Source organism: Saccopteryx leptura, chromosome 12, assembly GCF_036850995.1.
Source record: "Saccopteryx leptura isolate mSacLep1 chromosome 12, mSacLep1_pri_phased_curated, whole genome shotgun sequence".
NCBI classification, from domain to species: domain Eukaryota; kingdom Metazoa; phylum Chordata; class Mammalia; order Chiroptera; family Emballonuridae; genus Saccopteryx; species Saccopteryx leptura.
In genome coordinates, this window is record NC_089514.1 from 5,222,742 (window position 1) to 5,243,181 (window position 20,440).

Consider the following 20,440-nt stretch of genomic DNA (forward strand, 5'->3'; position numbering starts at 1 on the left):
ATTTAAAGATCAGAGGTTGGCTTTTCTCAGTGAAGCAAAGACTCTTGATTGATAAGGCCGCTGCCACCGTGAAAGGCGTCGCGGATGTCTGACAGTGCGCACTTTGGAGCAGGGTAGGGGTGCTCAGCGGGCTTGCAAACGTGGCTGATGATAATTTTACCTGATCCCTCCTTCTGCACCACCAATAATTCATCAGAGGAGGTCAGCATAATTTCTCTGACATCACAGAGGAGATGCGGATGGTCCTGTATATTCAAGTGCCAGACGTAATGTATCTGAAAATGTCTTCTATATTAAAGAGTGCGTTACAGGTGTGTAGTCGGGAGAATTTCATAACATCCTCCGAAGTTTCAGATTTTTTGCTTTGGCTGCAAAATCTAGGGCTGCTGATCTCATTGTTCTGTGAGCACCTCAGAGGTTCTGGCTTCGGCGTGAAGCTGAACCCTGACTTGTTCTGTCAAGACAGTTCGTGCTGAGCCCCAGACGGTTCCGACCCGATGCTCTGGGGACCCACCCCGAAAATGAGCGGCCCCGAGCACTGCTGCCTAGTGCTGGGCAGAGTGACTCTTGTCAGTGAAACTGGATTCACTCTGTTGTTTCACTTAGTAATCATTTTGTCTAATGACCCCAGGGCCATTCTCTGTGATCTGTACCAGAGAGAAATGGGACAGATGCGTCTGCCCCCGGTGGCGAGGGGGGACTCCTCTCCACGCATTGGTAGCTAGTGTCCGGGGCGTGGCGAACCCCCCCCCCCTCCCCCGGCATTCCCGGACAGCACACACCAGCGGTTTAAATATCACTGCGGGCTGGTTGGCTCAGTGGTAGAGTGTCGGCCTGGTGTACAGAAGTCCCGGGTTTGATTCCCGGCCAGGGCACACAGGAGAAGCACCCATCTGCTTCTCCACCCCTCCCCCTCTCCTTCCTCTCTGTCTCTCTCTTCTCTCCCGCAGCCAAGGCTCCATTGGAGCAAAGATGGCCCGGGCGCTGGGGATGGCTCCTTGGCCTCTGCCCCAGGCGCTAGAGTGGCTCTGGTCCCGGGGGAGCGATGCCCCGGAGGGGCAGAGCATCGCCCCCTGGTGGGCAGAGCGTCGCCCCCTGGTGGGTGTGCCGGGTGGATCCCGCTCTGGCACATGTGGGAGTCTGTCTGTCTCTCCCAGTTTCTAGCTTCGGAAAAATATTAAAAAAAAAATAAAATTAAATATCACTGCGTGGTGGACCTCCCCCGGCATTCCCGGACAGGACACACCAGAGGTTTAAATATCACGGCCCGGCGGACCTCCCCCGGCATTCCCGGCAGGACACACCAGTGGTTTAAAGATCACGGCGTGGCGGATGTGCTTATACCCCGTTTGCCTTTGTTTGGAATTTCTCCCTTGGTTTCGGGTGAAAATCTCCAGCACAAAATTCAAAAAACAAATGATACTGAAGAATTAAAAACTAACTAAGTTGATAGTCTAAAAAAACATAATTCCTCAAGACACATTTGAGAAAATTTAATAGCAAAAGTATCTCTAAATTTTTATGCTAATTTTATTGTGAGGCTTATCTCTTCTACTATATTTACTATCATGTCTGCTATGTTTATTGTCCCTATTAATGTTCATTTTCTCTCTTACTATTTCAGTGCACCTTCACAAACTTTAAATTATTGTGCCAAAATGCACTTCTTTACTTTAAAACCTGTATTAGACTTCTGGTAGAGAATCTGAATAAAACATTCTCACCCGCTCTTAGGAGAACACAGTGGTGAGAAAACTGTAGAAATTCTAGAATGAGTGTCTGATTCGTGTGTCAGTACTCAGTACTTCTACAAATGACTCTTTCCTACTTTATTTTTTTTTATTAACCTATGTCATAAATAACAGAGTAATTTGTTGGTCTCTACCTGTAGACTCTATGTATCACGATGTCAGGAATTTTATCTATTATAGCCAGTGCTGATTCTCCAGTAGCTAACATCTTGTCTGGCACATAGTAGATCCTCGATAAATGAAGAGTACACGAATAAAACTCATGCATGGATGAAAACACAGGTTACTCCTTACTTCTCTGCTCGTCAACTTTGCTACTATTATTTTCCAAATCTCATTCCTTGGATGAAGTTCTACCATGAAGACAATTTATTTATAAAAAAAATCAAGGTGGGGACATACCCTTTGGAACAGGAGCATAGTTCAGCATAGTGACTTCCAAATATTTGCAGGAAAAATTAGTACTCATTGAATTCTGAGGAACTTCTTCACACATAAAATTACTTTTGCATTCCAGGTTAACTTCATAGAAGCTTAGCAACCTATGAAAGTGTGTGTTTGCTTGTTTGTTTAGTGGGCCACCTTGTTTCTTCTGGGAAGATGACCAACTTCTTAAATGGCCATGTAGGTTTTAATCATATGGATAGGTTCGAGAGTGTCAACTTTTTATTTAATATTTTTCGCTGCCCCATTAATCAACAGTCTGCATTAATTAACTCTAAGTTTCTCCTAGAACGAATTCATTTATAGAATTGCTTAGAGCCGATTCTTAAATTCCAAAATATAAAATAGAACTGCTCAGAACCCAAGTTTTGTAATAGACAACAAGTCATCCAACAAAGCTACACTTTATGGGGGGTGGGGATGGAGAGAGAGAGAGAGAGAGAGAGAGAGAGAAAAGGAAGGTCTATCAGGATGCCAGACGTATAGTAAGATGGTGAACGTTCATCTTCCTACATCTCTTTTTTGGATCTGGAGTTGATTTCTTAAGACCATAGCAAAGGGTTAGGCTGTACACATGCAGCTTTCCTTAAATGTTTCCTTTCTTTCTTGCTAGTTTTTATCTTGCTACTCAAGTAGATATGAATGGATATTTACTCAACTGTAATATTATGTTAATAATATCATTATTAATTGTAAGCGTTTCATGTGCCAGGAGAAGTATCTTAAGCATCATGTTGTCATTTCAGGACCGAGCCTGGACTGAAACACATACAGTTAATTGGATGAGGAACCAACATTCCCTTATCCTCACACAGTTGTTTTTGATAGAATTCCTTCCTTAAATGCTGTCTGTTGGTTCCTATGTATCTGTATAGATAAATATTTTGTTAGTAGAGTGACTATTCTTTTCCATGTCATATCCGTGGTTGCAAGGATTTTTATTTTTACACTCAAGGGTGTGAATTGGGTAGTAAGAATCACAAAATTAATTATATAGATTTATACATTTTTGTTTGTAAAGGTGGTTTTTAAAACCCGATCCAATAAACGATTCAATATGAAAATATATATTACAATGTTGGTTTGTGGACGAACTGGCTAGGGAACAGGGATAGGAATTCCAAAAACCTTAATGTTATTCTAACACTCGGTTTCCTGCTGTTCACTTAAGTGGTTAAGGCTTCTCTGAAACCAGTATTAAAGGGCTTTTACCAGAGCTATCTGACTTGAATCCCAGTTCTGACAATGAGTTAATTTCTCTACACTATTCTTTTGAAGGACTCTTTTGGTGTGTATTTGACCAGATTGTTTTAATGATGGTACCTGTGATGGTTTAAGAATTATTTCTGTCTGTCTCAGCCTTGAGCCTGCGCCACGGATGACAGGGAGGCTAGTTTATTACTCTGGGTTCTCTCAATACCGGGATTAGGAGAGCCAATTTATGTTCCAGCCCGACCCCATCATTTGTTCCAGAGGCTGGTATGCATTGCAAGTGGGTATTGCGATTGGATTTTGAATCAGTAACTTCAGATATCGAGCCATATGTTTTAATGAGAAGCTGGCTTTTCCTTTCAGCAGTCACATAATGCTATTAGCTTCTTGAAAATATATTAGAGTTAGAAAATATAAATATAAACACACAATTACTGTGAGGTCTTCAAATGCTTTTACAGTTGATTTTTCTAGAAGGCTTGCCAAGGTCAAACTCTATTCTTTTAGCTATGTTTTGTTATTCTGAGTGACTCGACAATAATTTTGAAATTAGAGTCGATGTTTGCTGTCACTTCATTATGTAAATACCACAGTTTGATTTTAAGAGTCAGTTGTATTGATATATCTGTGATGCATCTAACCCCTTAGTGGATGTTGAATGTATGGCTTATTTGAAAGATAAGCTAAGAGCCCTGTGATGTGTATGTAAATTGAACAAGGTCAATTCAAATCTCTGTAGGATTTCTATTTTCATTGGGAATGAAAAAGAATTGTGTTGTAGTTCATGTGATATTGTCTCACCTGAGAATACTGAATGCTTACTAGTCAATTCAAGAACCCTTTGTTATATCATTAATAGGATGTTTAGGCCAGATTTTGAAAATAATCTATATTTTATTAGATTAGTCTTCTTTAAGATTTATACTATCTTATTTTAAAGACTGGGTTTCTGGATTATGACTCTTTATTCCTATCTATAAATAGTGTTTTTATTTTTTGCTCATTGCAGAGATATAAAAACATAAATCAAGTTGGTGGTTGGCCTTAACAGTAAATGAAGTCCTCAGTTTTCAAATGAATACACAAAAGGAGCCACAAGGGTGTTGAAACGAGTCTGTTTCTTTCTTTTTTCCAGAACTCCCATGGTACCGATTGCAGCATTATGATTCTAGGTGTGGTGTTCTCTCTCCAGGACAATAGCGCCATGCTCCCTGGCAGTGCGTCAATCAGGGTGAAATACTGTAATAGAAGTGCAAGGCTGTAGAACTAAGTGTGAAAATCATTGTGGTCTTCGGGGTTAGACTGACCCCCAGATGACCATTTGGAATGTACAATATACTAACTATAGGGACGGCAGCCATTTTCTTAAACAAACAAACAAACAAACTAACTTTTACTTATTTGTTATCATTTGTTGTGGGAAGTTAGAAAAAAAAGAGAGAGAAAAAGAGAGTGATAGAGATTGGATCAAAGAAAATGTCATCACAATATAATCACTATTCATTGTTCCCCGTCTCCTAGGATGTCAACATTGGGTTGAAGTCCAGGTCTCCAGTTATTGGGGAAATAATACAGTGAGAGTGTGGTTTTGATGTTTGTGAGAGCTGTGAGGGCGTTCTATCATCATTTCCCCTTTCGCTATTCTTATTGTTTCCCATATTGATCTCTGACCTATCACTTCTGATTTTTCACGTAAAAGGCTAATCTATGGAAGTTTGTTTTCCTTCCTAGTTGTTGGGAGATTTTATAAGAATTGATAATACACGTTGGCTCTCTTTGTAAAATATAGAGATGTTTTGTCAATGATAGATTATCTTTTTGAGTTGAAATCCTCATATTTCCTGAGTGATCAGTCTCTCTGTGTTTAAAGTAGGGGAAACATAGAATTATCTATAACTCTATGTTTCCCCTATAGAGTTATAGATAATTCTATGTTTCCCTGCCTAGAAATGGCTTATGGTAAGTGGACATGCTTTTTGACTGAAGCAGTCTAAGGATGTCATCAGCCTAGTTTCTATATAGTACATAATAAAAATAAATTTCAGTAACAGATTTGAATTAATTTTTTTATCAGCATGTTGTGATAAGTAAAACATTTTAGACCAAGAAAAACATCTATAATTTTCTGAGTATTATCATTGCTATCTAAACTATCAGATATCAATGCAAATATCTGAGTATTATCTGGGTCGAAGCTAGGATACTATTAAGTAACATAATGAAGCATGTTTGGGAAAATGGTGAGCACGTAAGCCCCATAACAGGGAAGAGTTTTCCTGTCCACTTCTGTTTTTCCAGTGACTAATAGCCATACAGGAAATATTTATTGAATGTCAACAAAAGATAGTTCAATGAATACACTAAGGCTATGCTTACTGGTATGTAGTGTCACTTAATATTCTTATTTAATTAAAATAAAAATTTAAAAACTGAAATCAGTATGAAAATCCTGATGTATGTACCATAAATATTTCATTTTTTAAAATACAAAATGATCTGCTTATGGCTGCCAGTATAGTATTGCTTGACATTGCTGACTGCTACACATTACTCTGCACATGTTTTTTATGCATTTTTGTTCAACTGGACATACTTATTTTCAGAAAATTTGAATTTTATTTAGTAGTATCAGTAAGAAAATAAATTTTTTTAATTAAAAAAAATTTTTTTTTGTATTTTTCTGAAGTTAGAAGTGGGGAGGCAGAGAGATAGACTCCCACATGCGCCCGACCAGGATCCATCCAGCATGCCCACCAGGGGGCGATGCTCTGCCCATCTGGGGCATTGCTCTGTTGCGGCCAGAGCCATTCTAGCGTCTGAGGTGGAGGCGATGGAGCTGTCCTCAGTGCCCGGGCGAACTTTGCTCCAATGGAGCCTTGGCTGCGTGAGGGGAAGAGAGAGATAGAAAGGAGAGGGTGAAAGGTGGAGAAGCAGATGGGTGCTTTTCCTGTGTGCCCTGGCCGGGAATTGAACCGGGACTTCCACACACTGGGATGACGCTCTACCACTGAGTCAACCAACCAGGGCTGAAAATAATTATTTTTGTGAAAATGTTTTCTTTCATATAAGATGGGGGACTCATTTGGCATTCATGGAGGTATAAGCTTTAGAGTTTTGTTATAGGTAAAATTTGCCACCGCCTCCACAGGGGATCACCGAATAGTAAGTTGTATGCCTTGAATACTTGGACCAGTGCTTAGCTGGTTTTATGAGACTTAGAGGGTAACACAGGAAGTATGAAATGCCATTCTTGTTCTTGAAGCAAATGCCTTTTCTATCTTACTGGTAACTTGGTTTAAAAGTTAATCAAGTAAATATTATCATGTTTTCTTAAAGTATCTATTTATTTGGCTGTAATAAAAAATTATTTCAGTGCTCACTAGTAGGTATCTATTCGGAGTGCTTATTTGCTAGTGTTTCTAAGAAAATGTAGCTTGAAATGGATTCTCAGCTTTACGATATGTTTGTTATAGTTCTTTATGCAGATAGGTTTAAAAGAATCATGCAAGGTACCCGAGAAAGAAAGTTTTTGCTGACCTATACAATACCTGCATCCTAATAGGCCATATTTCAGCTCCCATATTTTGACAAATAGCCCGGCTCCTAAGGATCTCTGTCCATGGTGCTGAAACATCTCATGATGTATGAGCATGTCTTGCTGATAAATTCTAATGTCAGCCGCTGTGTGATAGCGATTCATCAGGTTGTAAAATTTGTGTTTGGGAAACACATTGAATTAGCAAGTCTCATATTTTGGTTGTGTTAAAAATAACACAGTTGGTCCTTTCGTTTTGAAGGGTTCATAACAATTACCTTCCATATTGTGAAAAACAGCTAGGGTTTAATTCGATTATGTCAATGCTATCACAAAAGCAAATGTCTAGTATTAACAAATAAGTTGACATGACGACAGGACTGGAAATGTTTATAGGACAGTGACATGCTGATACTATGCAGCAGACTACTGGAAGAAAAGTTAAACACTTGATTATGAACAGGTACAGCAGCAATTAACTTGGAAATGTGGTAGCTTTCTAGAGATGAGCAATTTGCCAATAAAAAGTATGGCTTATTGTCTTAGATTTTTTAAATTGTGTCCAGTTATTTCTTTTGTACACAATACATTTATTTTGCAAGTCTATCTTTTCTGTTTGTTTTTTGTAAATGTGACTAAAACCCTAAAAGATCTTGGCTGTTGTTATTTTTTTCCAAGCAAAAACTATCTAGTTACTATATAAGACACTTAAATAATTAGTAATATTCTTGGCAGTTCAATTCAATGACACTCAATTTTTAAAGCTGTGATTTTAGGTGCCTTAAATATAGTCATAGAGAACTGCGCTTGATTTATTACTCTAAATTTGTCTGAGAAGTTTTTCCTTCTAAATTTCTGTTGAATTCTGGAAATGTCTGACTCATGCCACTTTTATATTGGGGTGAAATAAATAAAAAGGGGAGTTTTGTAAGATTGTACCTATTAGCTTCTACTGATTCAGTAGATTTTAAAGAACAATTCTAAAGTTTTAGTCTTGGAAAATCCTAGTATTCTAAAATTCTAAAAATTGTTTTTATTCTGGGGAATAGGACCATCTACTTTGATCATAACAGATGTCAGTCAGCACTCATAATGTCAGTTGCTACAGAAATGTATAAATATCCTTCTTTTGTTCCTTTTGGGATTATGTAGGACATGTTGTTTAGTTGCTATGTTTGCAACACAGCAAATTATTAGAATATGTGTTTGTTATTGCAGTGAAGCGGATTGAGTATTTAGAATCACAGAGAGAGATTTGAAGATTACACCAAGATCCTGAGTCCTATTGAAATTTGGCAACATTTTCTGCAAAGCAAGCATCTTGAAGCCGAGTTACTTCTCATTATTAAAATAAGACCTTCAGTTCCTCAGATATTGATTTACATTATGTGAACTTAATAATTAAATCCACTACAAAATCTTCTTGTTCAGAAAAGAAAATCTTTAAGTGCATGCATAACTTCCTAGGGGATTTCTTTTCATCTCCAGTGAAAGGGTTAAATACGATGTTATGATTGCCTTTCCAATATTGATCAAGTGCCTTCTCCAACCCATTTCTGTGCATCATAAAAAGGTGGTTACAGAACCCAGTAAGAGCGTCCGACTCTTAGCACTGCAAATTTCATTATAGGAAAAACAGTGTTTTTTTTAAAAAAAATGTTGCCATTTAAATGACATCTGGCCAGATGACATTTCCCAGAAATTATTCTTTATTTAGAAACAAAAACAAGACAAAAAGCAATTGATTTTAATCCAAAATGTATTTTTCCTTATAAAAGAGGCCCACATACTCACTGTGTCTACTCTACAGACTGTGTCCCTTTTATCACACCACGTGTCAACTCACGTTTATCTGGTCACTGTAAAAACTCGTGGCTAATACGTGTGATACAACACAGGAGGAGGTATTGCTCAGTTCAGCTACTCGTATGTACTTAAAAAAAAAATACAGAAATGTTTTTTGTCCACGGTCACTGTAGTCCAGACATAAAAGGTACATGAGAGTTCTAGAAAATGGGATTATTTTATTTGGTTACCACAGTACCCTTTGAGGCCAGTGAATTCAAATGCTGAGCTTGCACACACTTCCATTGGTCAGGAGCAGCATTGGGGGAAGCTTAATAAACTTCCTTCTAGAAAGGAATATTTCTCTGCTTTTTTTTTTTTTCCCCCCCAAGCACAACTACAGTCTCGAGCTTCTCTTTGAAGTAGGTTTTAGTTGGTTGTTGTTGTTGTTGTTGTTGTTGATTTTTTCTTTAAGATGTATTTGTGGGCACCCCTATAACAGTTGCTTTTACTTCCAGCGTCGTACTTTTTTCTTTGCCCGCTTCCCAGAGGGTGATCAGGGGAGGGTAAAGCTCACTGAGCGTGAAGGTGGCTTTCGGTAAGTAACTCCCAGCGTAGCTGTGTCCGGCATCGCTGTTCAGCTTCTGAGAGAGGCAGCTGAACAGACACAGCACACCGATAATCCCCAGAAAGCCCCCGAGGCAGGCCACCAACACGGCGGCGCTCCTCTTTTCGTGTTCTTCTTGATCAGGGTCCATCCCTTTGGTGGTGACGTTAATGCACTGTTTCCGGTTTCTCTGAGAGAGGGTGGGGACGTCGATGCAGATGTGGTACTCAGTGGAAGGGTGCAGGCGGGTGAGATTGTAGACCTTCACGTCGGACGGTATTCGAGCGCTCTGGGCGGCGTGGGTGTTTTCGGTCTTGACGAAGGCTGTCCACTTGACGCTGGATTTGAGGATCTTTGAACTCGCTTTCCAAGACACCAGGACGGAATTGGCCTGGACATCTTTTATTTTAATATTCAAGGAGCCGTTGTTGTCCTGGGGAAAAGAACCATCCACTCTGACCATGACAGACTTTAAGTCAGCGCCAACCAGGTTAGTTGCTATGCATGTGTAGAGACCCCCCTCTGACGGGGCGATGCCGCGGATATCTAGGGTGCCCTCGGCGTGGACGTAGAACCTGTCCGTCAGGGCGTTGGGCGAGAGTTTCTGACCGGAAGGTGTTATCCAGTAGATCTCGGGCTGTGGCTCCGCCGTCGCCCTACAGTGTAAAGACACATGGCTCCCGGCTTCCAAATCCAGGTGCGCAGGTAAGCTCTCCGGCGCTATGAGAGGGAGACAGATCTCCATCATCTCCCGGAAATGCACCTGCCGGACGTTTTGACCTTGGAATTCCGGGGGGTCCACGCAGAACAGCGACTCCGGCTCCATAAACCGGACGTTGGTTTTGTTCATGTTCATCCAGCGGACGACGCAGTCGCACCGGATGGGGTTGCTGTGGATGCTGATCTCCCTGAGGTTGGGCAGGGCCTCGACGGTGCTGCGGTACAGGGCGCTGAGGGCGTTGCTGTTCAGCATGAGGGTCTCCAGCTTGGGCAGCCGGAAGAACGCGCTGGGGTGGATGTAAGACAGCCTGGGGTTGTTGGTCGCCTCGATCTTCCTCAGATCCGGCAGGTTATCCACGGCGAGACTGTCGATGGAAATGAGCTCGGGCATATTATTGATCCCCAGCTCCTTCAAGTGGAGCATATTGCTGAAGTCGCCCCTGCGTATCCTATTGATGGGGTTTTTGTTGAGATCCAAGAACTTGAGGTTGACAGCTTTCTGGAGAGCCACGTGGGGCACCTTCCTAAGCCTGTTGTCGTAAAAAGAGATGCTTTCTAAGTTTTCAAGCCCAACCAAGGCATTATCCGGTATCTCCGTGAGGTTGATGCCGGCTATCACCAGGCTGCGGAGATTGATAAGCGGCTTAAAGTTCATGTCCGTGAGGCGGATGATTGGATTCTCCCCGATCATCAGAATCTCCAGATTGGGAAGAGCATCAAACCACTTGCTGTCAATCACCTGCAGTCTGTTGGAATTGAGATGAAGCCGCAGAAGGCTGTGCAGGCCCATAAAGGCCCCCGGCGCAATGGCCGAAAGCCAGTTGTGATTAACATAGAGCTCCTGTAAGTGGCTCAGGCCAGCCAGACACCGCTCGGGCAGCTCCGTGAGTCTGTTCTCCTCCAGGTACACAGACAGGAGACGGGGCATCTTTTTTGCGTTAATGTTGGTGACCGAAGATAAATTGTTCTGAGACAAGTCCAGGCCAGTGAGGTTCACCGGGAAGTCGACGGAGGGCTCGATGGTGGCGATGTCGTTCGTTTGCAGGAGCAGAATCTGCGTGTCCGCGGGCAGCCCGGCCGGGAAGCGCGCAAGACCCAGGTCATTGCAGTCCACTGTGGCCGCGTCCATGTACACGGATCGGGGCGTGAACCACGGCCGGGTTTCACACGTGCATAGCGGCGGGCAGCCCGCTTTCCTCTCCGCAGCCCGTACCAGCGTCGTGGTGATGGCCAGGCCCAGGAGCACGTGCATCCGGAGCGGCACGCCCTTCATCTTAGCTCGCCTCCCGGGAGATGGAACCGGCCCTGAAGGATTCCACGGTCACGGCGCCTGAGTTCCAGGAGCGGATGGGTAAGGAAGAGAGTCGCATTTGTCAAATGGGGAAGGCAGGCCACGGAGCGGCAGCGATCTCCTTCGTGGAGCTAAGTCCCCGCGCCGCAGTCGCGCTGTCCAGACGGGTCACGCATGCTGGAAAAGAGGAGGTCACCGGCGCCTTTGGGGGATGAATACTGATAACGCGTTTTGCGGGTTGGAGTGCGTAGACGGTCACAGGGAACTGAGCAACTCATTTATTTAGAAGGACAGTCGTCAAAATTCCACGCCGGTTCAGAACTTGCAGGGACAGCAACGTGATGCTAACTGTAATAAAAAGACACACACACACATATATATGTAAAAGAAAGAAGAAAAAGAATTAGTCCAAAAGAAAAAAAAATATATATATATATAATATATATATGGTCTACCGGAAAGTTCTGTCCGTTTCTATCACAAGTTTCGACACGTAAGCACATGTTTATTTGGCGCATGTGTGCCTCTCTATTTTTATCTTAAAGTATACATACTGACGTAGCAAATGAACTAAAACAAAAGTTGATTCACGTTAGTCTTATGTGTGAAGCGATAGTGTACCTATGGCTACTGATAAAGTTCATTTATGCCACTGTAATTTTTACGAATTTCAACAAGGAAGAAATGCTACAGAAGCATGTCTGTCGCATCCACCATATTCCCCGGACTTAGCACCCTCCGACTATCGCTTGTTTTTGTCCTTACAAAATTTTTTGAAGGGCAAAAAATTCAAAAATGAAGAAGATATCAAACAAGCACTGGTTCAATTTTTCGCATCAAAAGATAAAACCTTTTTCAAAACTGGGATATACAAATTGCCCTCACGCTGGCAAGAAATCATTAATAATACTGGCAATTATATTATTTAATAAAGTTTATTGACAGTAAGAAAAATTTGTATTTTGTTTTATTCCAAAAACGGACAGAACTTTCTGGTAGACCATATATATACCATAATTAATATCCATTAGCTAATTACGGTGATCCCATATGTGATATTCTTAGAGTTGACAGTTAAGTTGGTACCTTTTGGTGACTTAAGATTGGATAGGTATCCGCCCAGATGTTGGCCAGGCTGAGAGATGGAATCTCGGGAAGGCCGATAGGGCATTAAATGTAAGGAGCGTGCCTCGTGCCTCATATTTCTGTTATTTCCAAATTTTACGCGTTTGTAAGTTGTAAGTTTGTTTATTATATTTGTCATGCGCTTTGACAAGTAGTTAATGGGAAAGAAAGTGATGACAGCTTTGTGCCCCTCGTGGGCGAAATTAAAAGGTTATAGAAAAATGACGACCATTTAGTTACAATGAGAAGCATCAGCCTCTGGTCCCTCGGGCTGTCTGGAGACGACTAGACGTCCTCGTATCCAGCGGGACTCCCCAGTTTCCTTCCTGCCTCTCTCCACAGCCTCCTTGGTGTAAAGTGACTTGAATTTTGCAGTGTTTGGAAGCCATGGAGTCCCAACTGGCCTTCGATGTACCTGTATATTGTCATTGAAGTGAAACTCAGACTGTCTGTTTTATTTTTCCCCTGAAAATAAGTCGGGATTCCATTAGCCCCTCACAGTGAAACGCTAACTTTGCACCAACAGTAAGATGGGTACTTGGGCAGTCCTTCTTTCAAATGGGCGCTGATGTCTTTATCCCCTACAACTACGCAATGCAAAACCCAGGTGCCGTTTTCATCTGTGCTGCATTTTCAAATACCGCCCTGCTTTTACACACTCACTCCGTCAGGTGACTGCGGGTGAGAGGCGCCTGCCCGCGATGCACGCTGGAGTCCGGCGATGCACGCTGGGGGCGGGCCGCTGCGCCCAGCCCTGCTGGTCCGCTGGTCACGCCCCCCCCCCCGCCCCCTACCCCCTACCCCCCCCCCCCCCCCCCCGTGCCCCGTGAGCCCTGCTGTGTCCGCCCTCTCTGCCAGTCCTGGCGTTCCTGATGGCATTGTCCACTGACTCTAAGATAAGACGGGGGGGCCTCAGTGACAGAGAGAAATATATCTGGGGGTGTGGTCTCTAAGGAGAGAGAGAGCCTCCTTCTCTTTTAATAAAAATACCACCCCCTCCCAAAAAACGTTGTGTTTCAAAATGAAACATCGTTTACAGTTCACACTTAAGTTTCCTCTTATCCTTTACTTCTAAGAGATGGGCTTTTACCTAAAACCAGGTCTGAAGTGCAGATAAGTACTGAGTTACCCTGACGTGGCTGTTTTCCTTCATCCGTTTGCTATCTGCATTCTCTTAGCTCCCCTTCCCGTTGTTGCTCCTCATCAGTTTTTAATCTTATTTTTCAGTGACTGTTTCCATTCAGTACTCTTCCGTGTTAGTCGCAGGTGTACACCTGGTGGTTAGGCGGTCATGTACTTTACACAGTGATATCCCCCTGAATTTCCGGCACCCACCTGGCACCATCTGTGGTTATGGCAATATTACTGCCGCTGTTCCCTGTGCCCTATGTTACATCCCAGGGACGGCTCTGTAACTGCTAATCTGCACTTGAAAACTTTTCAGAGTAGATTCTGAGTCCCTTGAGGAGAGACTCTAATCCAGCCGCCTCCCCAGTGAGGACCCCTGAGATATCCTGAGCCCCCCCAGGGCCCCCACCCTCTGGGGTCCCTGTCCCCTCTTCTCTCCATCCTTTCAGGTAGCTGGCCCCTCTGTTCAAGTGTTGCCCTCCAGCCCCAGGCTGTAGCGCGCCCCTCCACCCCAGGGGTCCCCTGGCCCCAGCCCCACCCCCACCAGAGCCCCTACCTGGTCCCCCTCCCAGGGACTCACTTCTGGGCCAGCCTGGGGCTGCCTGACTGTGCCTGCCCCAATTCTGGGCACGGTGATTACACCCTAGTGGATGCTCAAGGAAATGTTTTCAAGGAACCAATACATGAATAATGTTAATTAACGAATGCATAGATTCATCTCTCTCACATACTTTAGGCAATTCGATCTGTTTAATTCCCTAACTCCAATGTTTAGCTGCTTTAACTTGCGCAAGTCTACTCATTATACAGAATGCGTTACCTGTATCACTGAAATCCAAAGGTTAAGTGTGAGTGTAATATAAAGGGACATTCGACTTGAAAGACAAGTCAGTCTGATATAGTATCTGTCATTTATGCCTTATTCAGTCAACCTTTAATGAGCACCTTCTGGGTCCCAGTTCTTGGGTTCACAGCTGCAGGACGAAAAGCTGACTCAGACAAGGTCCCTTCCCTTCCTAGGTGGTCAGTCTGCAGGGAGGCGCAGGTGAGCAGATGGCACCAGTGCTGTGTCAGAGCTGATAGGGGAGCATCGAGGGCCCCCCCCCCCCGAAGGACACTAACATAGAAATCTGTTGCCTCTCCATTCCCAACAGGGACACAAAAGGCAAAACACATTTCTGCACGTTCCCACGAATGACTGGGCTGTGGACTGAGAAAGCATGGTTTCTGCCGGTGAATGGGTCGGATGTCTTTGTCCATCTAAGTGCTGCCTGCATCCTAGAGAGGTTACCAGTGAAACGTGTGTGTGTGTGTGTGTGTGTGTGTGTGTGTGGGTGTGTGTGTGGGGAGTGTTAACAATGCCGCTTTTTATTTTTAAATCATTCTTCTGAGTCTTTTTTCCAAATTTATATCCAGCATCTAATTAGAAACTCTTTCTGACCTCGTTCCCTCCTTTATATAGTCGCATGCCCGAAAGGACTGCATTTGAACTAGATTTATCTTTATTTGGAATTAAGGAGAGTTCTTCTAGTGGTGAACGGGTTCACGCTTTATTTCCCCAGATCTCCTAGGAAGCAGTTGTCGGCATGGGAAGCACAGCAGGGGGTATGGCCGGTGTGCTTTCCTTTATTGTAAGATTGGTTTGGGTTTTTGTTGTTGTTGTTGTTGTTCTCATGTCTTTGGAGCTGATTGTGGGGTTTTCAAGGAGAGCTTGCCGTGGGCCGTCTGCGGGATAGTGAGGCGGCCCGAACATCTTCCACAGCGCCTCACGGGTTTCAGAGCCTTGCTTATTCGCTGTTTATTTTCTGTTAACAGGGACACTGGGAGAGGGCGTGGGGAGGAATTTTAGCTCCCACATTTTAGGTGATGGTGTTGAGACCCACGTGGGGAGGTCACACAGCTAAGGAATGATGGTGTGGGATTAGAAGCCAGGTTTTTGTCTTCCAGACTGCCGCTCCTCCTAGGAACCCACATTGCATCGCTCTGTGGAGAAGAGATGAGATAATTTAAACTATAAAGAACGTAGCGTAGTGATTTTCCTTCTCAGCACGGCTGGCATTTCCTTGGTCTTCAGCCTTTCGAGTTTAGAAAGGTAAGGTTATCCATCAACTAACAGTGACCATGTGTGGTTCACACGAACCACACTCAAGAAGGCACAGAACCAACACGCCAGTGTGTTGCAGTAAGAAATACGACAGGCAAGACAGTGAAAGTATTGTACCTGGATCTGCTGGTCAATGCTTTTGTCCCATTTAAAAAAAAAAAAAAGTACTCCTGAATATAGACTCTGAGACAGAGAAGTCAGATTAGAGTTCTTAATTGTCATGGTTATCAGAAACGAGCCCCGGCCTTATCTGCTTGGTAAAAGTGTATATTGTTATAGGAACTGGACCTCACGAGGCCCGTGGCCCGTGGCGTGACCTCACAGCCTACACTCTGTGCTGGGAAGCTTTTCCTGGATTCATTCTCGATCACCCCTCATCTGTGTTGTAATCTTGTGCCTACGTTTCGTTTTTCCCTTTCTGGGCATACAATGATTAGATGTGAGTGTTGAATTCTTAGATCATCAGTCCCTTACTAGATGATGCACTTTTTATCATGAGGGAAAGTGTGCAGCTCACCTTGGATCTGATTCTATCAGTACATTTGCGTGGTTGGTTAGTGCCCAGCCCAGAACCTCCAGCGTACAGGTCGTTAAGACACCTGCTCTGGCCTGACCTGTGGTGGCGCAGTGGATAAAGCGTTGACCTGGAATGCTGAGGTTGTCGGTTCAAAACCCTGGGCTTGCCCGGTCAAGGCACATATGGGAGTTGAAGCTTCCTACTCCTCCCCCCTTCTCTCTCTCTCTCTCTCTCTCTTTCTCCTCTAAAATGAATAAATAAATAAAAAATAATAATTTTAAAACACCTGCTCTGAACAATAACTCCCAAATGGGACCTTCCTAGAGTTTGTGTTGGATGACAGCATGTGAGATAGTGATTAAGGTGACTTTTCCTTTTCCTTCTTAAGTAACCGACAATAAAAAACACAGGGGGAAAAGAGAGAAAAACATATGCCACCAGATTTTTACAGAATCGTTTTCTTATTGGCTGATGGCTAAAAAGTAAACTATCACAGCTGTGCGGCGATGTGTCCACCTGCAGAAGACATGGTTCCACTTTATAGCCACAGATTTAAAACGTAGCTGTTCTTTGGGGAATAGCTTGACCATTGAGTCCATGGTTTCTGCTCTGGGCCACTTAGGGATCTGGGAGAAATAACAATTATAGTGGTGGTCTTTAATTTAGAGGGACAGATTTCCACTTGTTTTTTTTTGTTTGTTTGTTTGTTTTTTAATACAGCTGTATAATTCTTTTAAATATAAAAATAACTTAATCCCATTTTTACTTTTTGAAAAACTTGACTGCCCCAAAACCTCTCACCTGTATCCTCCTCCTCTTCCAACGCCCCCTCTCCCACTCCTCCTTTCCGAACACATTGAAAAAATGTAATCAACTCATTGAAAAAATGTAATCAACTCGTTGAAAGATGTTCTCCGGGTTTAGAACACGTGCATGATCTCATCATCATCAACATGTTGATATCATTTCCCATCCTCCCATCAATTTTCTGGGATGCTTTTTTCTTTTGAAATAAAAACAGGAAAACTGTGCTTCAAATAAAAAAGAAAACAGTATTTCAATGTGGATTTGAAAGGTGTTGGGACTCACGGTGGGAAGCTGTCCCGAAGCCTGGCACAGGGCCAGGAGCACAGTGAGCCTTCGATACAAAGTATACGTGGATGGAGGGGTGAACCGGTGGACGTAAAGTGGGTAACTTGTGCGTAAAATATATAGCTTTTCTTCCTTAAAATATGGTAAAGAATCCATACACAAGTAAATGTTACTAACAGTAGCTATGTTTTCACGAAATCACTGCCCGTTTTATGGGTGAATGTTCATATATGTGCTCAGACTCTTAGGAGCTGGGAGCCAGCTCATAACTAACGACTGTTCTTCCCCAGTTTTTTTTTTTTTTTTTTTAATGTAAAACTATTTTAGAAGGTATTTCTTGTACTTTCTTTTAGTTTTATCAAGGCAATGGAGTCTTTCATAGATTAAAGCAAAATAAATTATAATTGAATCTTTTTCTAGTTCAGAAGATGATGTGGATGAAATGTCACCCGGAGGGAAAACTGACATCTCAATGAAATGTGTTATATACAGACTCTCTTAAATCGTTTGAATGAATGACTCACACGAAGTCAAAGTCAGCTCTTATTAGGCTTATCAGTTCTCGCTCATTTATTCTTCCGTTCGGCCTTTCGGTCAGTATTTGCCGAGGGCCTGCCGTATCAGTTCCTGTGCATTTTTTCCCCGAATCTCTTTGTTTCATATGATTTTTTAAAATTGAAAGATTAAAAATTATTCTTCATTGGCAGTTAACTTTTTTTTTCCCTGTGGGTTGGTTCAGAAGGCTTTTAAAAGAAAAAATTCATAAGCATGTTAAGATGTGGAATTTTCCTAATACATATGTCCTTTTGTGCTTTCTGAATTTTTTTTCATAGTATCTTTAATTCCTCTTAGTGAGTCCACCGTGGAGATTTTGCCTAAGGGAGAGTCAAAACCCAAAATGTTATCTACGTTTTAAATTCTACATATTAATATATGTAGAATTATACTCTGGCCAGCAGCCTGAAAGTTGCAAGTTTAAGCCATTAAAATAATAAGAATCCTCACATCTTATGATATCTTTAATACTTGTGAAGGCGTCGTTGTAACTTGAGATTGCTTTAATCTAAATATAGAAATCGTTTCTGGATATGTGGCCACATAGGGCAAAAGCTTTCTATTTCGTAAAAAAAAAAAGAGAGAGATCTTTGTTCTTTATCTTCATTTCTTTCTCATCATTTACGAGACGTGGGTTGAACACCTGTTGTTTGGCGGCACCGTGGCCAACCCTGGACAGCCAGCAGCGAGTAAGTTGAGCTGCCTCCTCACCAAGGTCTCTGCTGTCGTAGGAGTCAATGGCGGAGTGGGAGGCTTGGTAGTTGCCTTACGATAAAAAGAACCGGGTGTGTGCTGCTCTGTGGACGTAGGAAGGAGGGAACACTTAGTTCTGTCCATCAGAAGCGACTTGAACGTTCTGTGTTCTTTTATGATGCTTGTACATATCGATGCCAGTACACGGGGGAGGGGGGGGGAGCACATGGGGAGGAAGATGTCCAATCCACTGACTCTCAGATGACATTTTATAATGCCAAGGCTTCAGGACAGAGTGTGGCTTCCTCTGTGTGCCCCATTATGTGTGTTACAAAGACCGCCCAGTCTGAAGAAGAGAAACATTGGATACTTGACTTCAGTTCAAAAATTGATGAAGATAGGACGTTGCCATGGCTACATTAAAAACCAGTGGGTTTTTTTTTGTTTTTTTGTCCTTCTGTAGCAAATTGCTAGCTAAGTTCATTTGTATAAAGAACTTCCATGCGATTCTCCCATTATCTGACATCTTATTCCTTTATTGTGAGACTAGGTCTTTCTGCAACTCAAAGGGATTGAGTTATACTGAATGCAGTCCTTCCTATAAAAAGCTTTTGGTTTTTTTCCCCCTTGGAAAATATTTATTTTCTAGCTTTTTGAAACAAAGTAATTGTTTGAATTTATAGCAGGTCAGCTTTCAGCAGGTGAATAGTGGTAACTGTGGAGAGTCTGTGTAATGAATGCTAGCTTGAAAGAGTTACCTGTTCATACAAAGCTGGTGGAGGGGGAGGAAATTTGTCTTTTGTTATGAAACACGGGTCAGCGTGCTCCAGGCTTCTGTCATTGTGGACGGGGCTCCTCCCATTCCCCTGCGTCTGGTGAACAAACGTTCGGCTTTAATATTAATGTGGTTATGGGATTACTAAGGTTTCTTCACATTCTGAACTTAAACAACTCTGTGAACAGGAAAGGTTTTTTAGAAACGTGTCTAAAAACTGGCTGTGGGTAAACCGACTTCTTTGATCTTAGCCTTTGTAATTTAATGTTAAGAACACAAGTTTATATTCAGTAATCAGTCCTGTGTCATTAACACATTAGGATCAGTGAATTTTAGCTGTAATGGGGCTTTTGAACGCTATCAGATTAATTACCTTCCGTATTTCCTATTTCATTTTATGTTTATACCTAGACAGTCATCAACGAAGAAGAGAGTGACTCTAGTCATCAAATCGAGGCAAACTAACCGCTGGGTGAGAAAATTGCCTAGATTAGGTCCCTTGATGGAATAAATGGAGCAAAAATGAGTTGTCAGTAACTATTAATACTGATATATGAACAGTATATCCATTATACTTTTATTTCTCTTGCTAAATTGAAAAATACAGATTGTTGATAATATTCCAGTTTGAACCACCTGAATAAATTTGGTACAGTATCAAAGCAGCTGATCTTTGGTGTCCTAGAAATTTTTAGCTGCGGTGGGCAGTCAGAGCCCTCGGTTCTCGACCGCATACGACTGTGGAGCCCTCTGTTGGACTGACATCTCCCTAGGTTCCCAGTGAGCCATGCAAGGGGGAGACGGTCTCTTCTGGTTAACGCGGGAGGTGGGGTGGTGGAGGGGCATGGAGAGGCAGGTGTGGGGGACGGTGTAGGTGGTGCCCAGCTTGGCCTTCCTGCCCAGAACATCCGGCCCTGAAGGGGCCCCAAAGACCTCGGTTTCTGAACCATCCATCTGCTCCCACCGTCTCGCAGAGAGTGAGGTAATGTGCCCGCAGCAGTCGGGTGACTCAGGCTAAGGGGTTCGTTTGGAGGCGTGTTGAAAATTTGAGGAAAACTTAGGCGTTCTTTCCAATGCAGATGAGATGTCCCCACCACCATCTCAGC

The 20,440-nt window shown here is 42.8% G+C and overlaps 2 protein-coding genes across 2 annotated transcripts in view; one reads left to right on the top strand and one right to left on the bottom strand.

Moving 5' to 3' along the window:
* Nucleotides 1-20,440, top strand: part of IMMP2L (inner mitochondrial membrane peptidase subunit 2) — a 662,788-nt gene that overhangs the window by 300,712 nt on the left and 341,636 nt on the right. The gene's annotated exons all lie outside the window — the stretch shown is intronic.
* LRRN3 (leucine rich repeat neuronal 3) overlaps nucleotides 9,114-20,440 on the bottom strand; it is a 37,906-nt gene continuing 26,579 nt past the window's right edge. The window contains exon 2 of the mRNA XM_066354057.1: nucleotides 9,114-11,693. Coding sequence (XP_066210154.1) covers nucleotides 9,198-11,327 — 2,130 coding nt within the window. The 5' untranslated portion in view covers nucleotides 11,328-11,693 and the 3' untranslated portion in view covers nucleotides 9,114-9,197. The remainder of the gene's footprint in view (nucleotides 11,694-20,440) is intronic.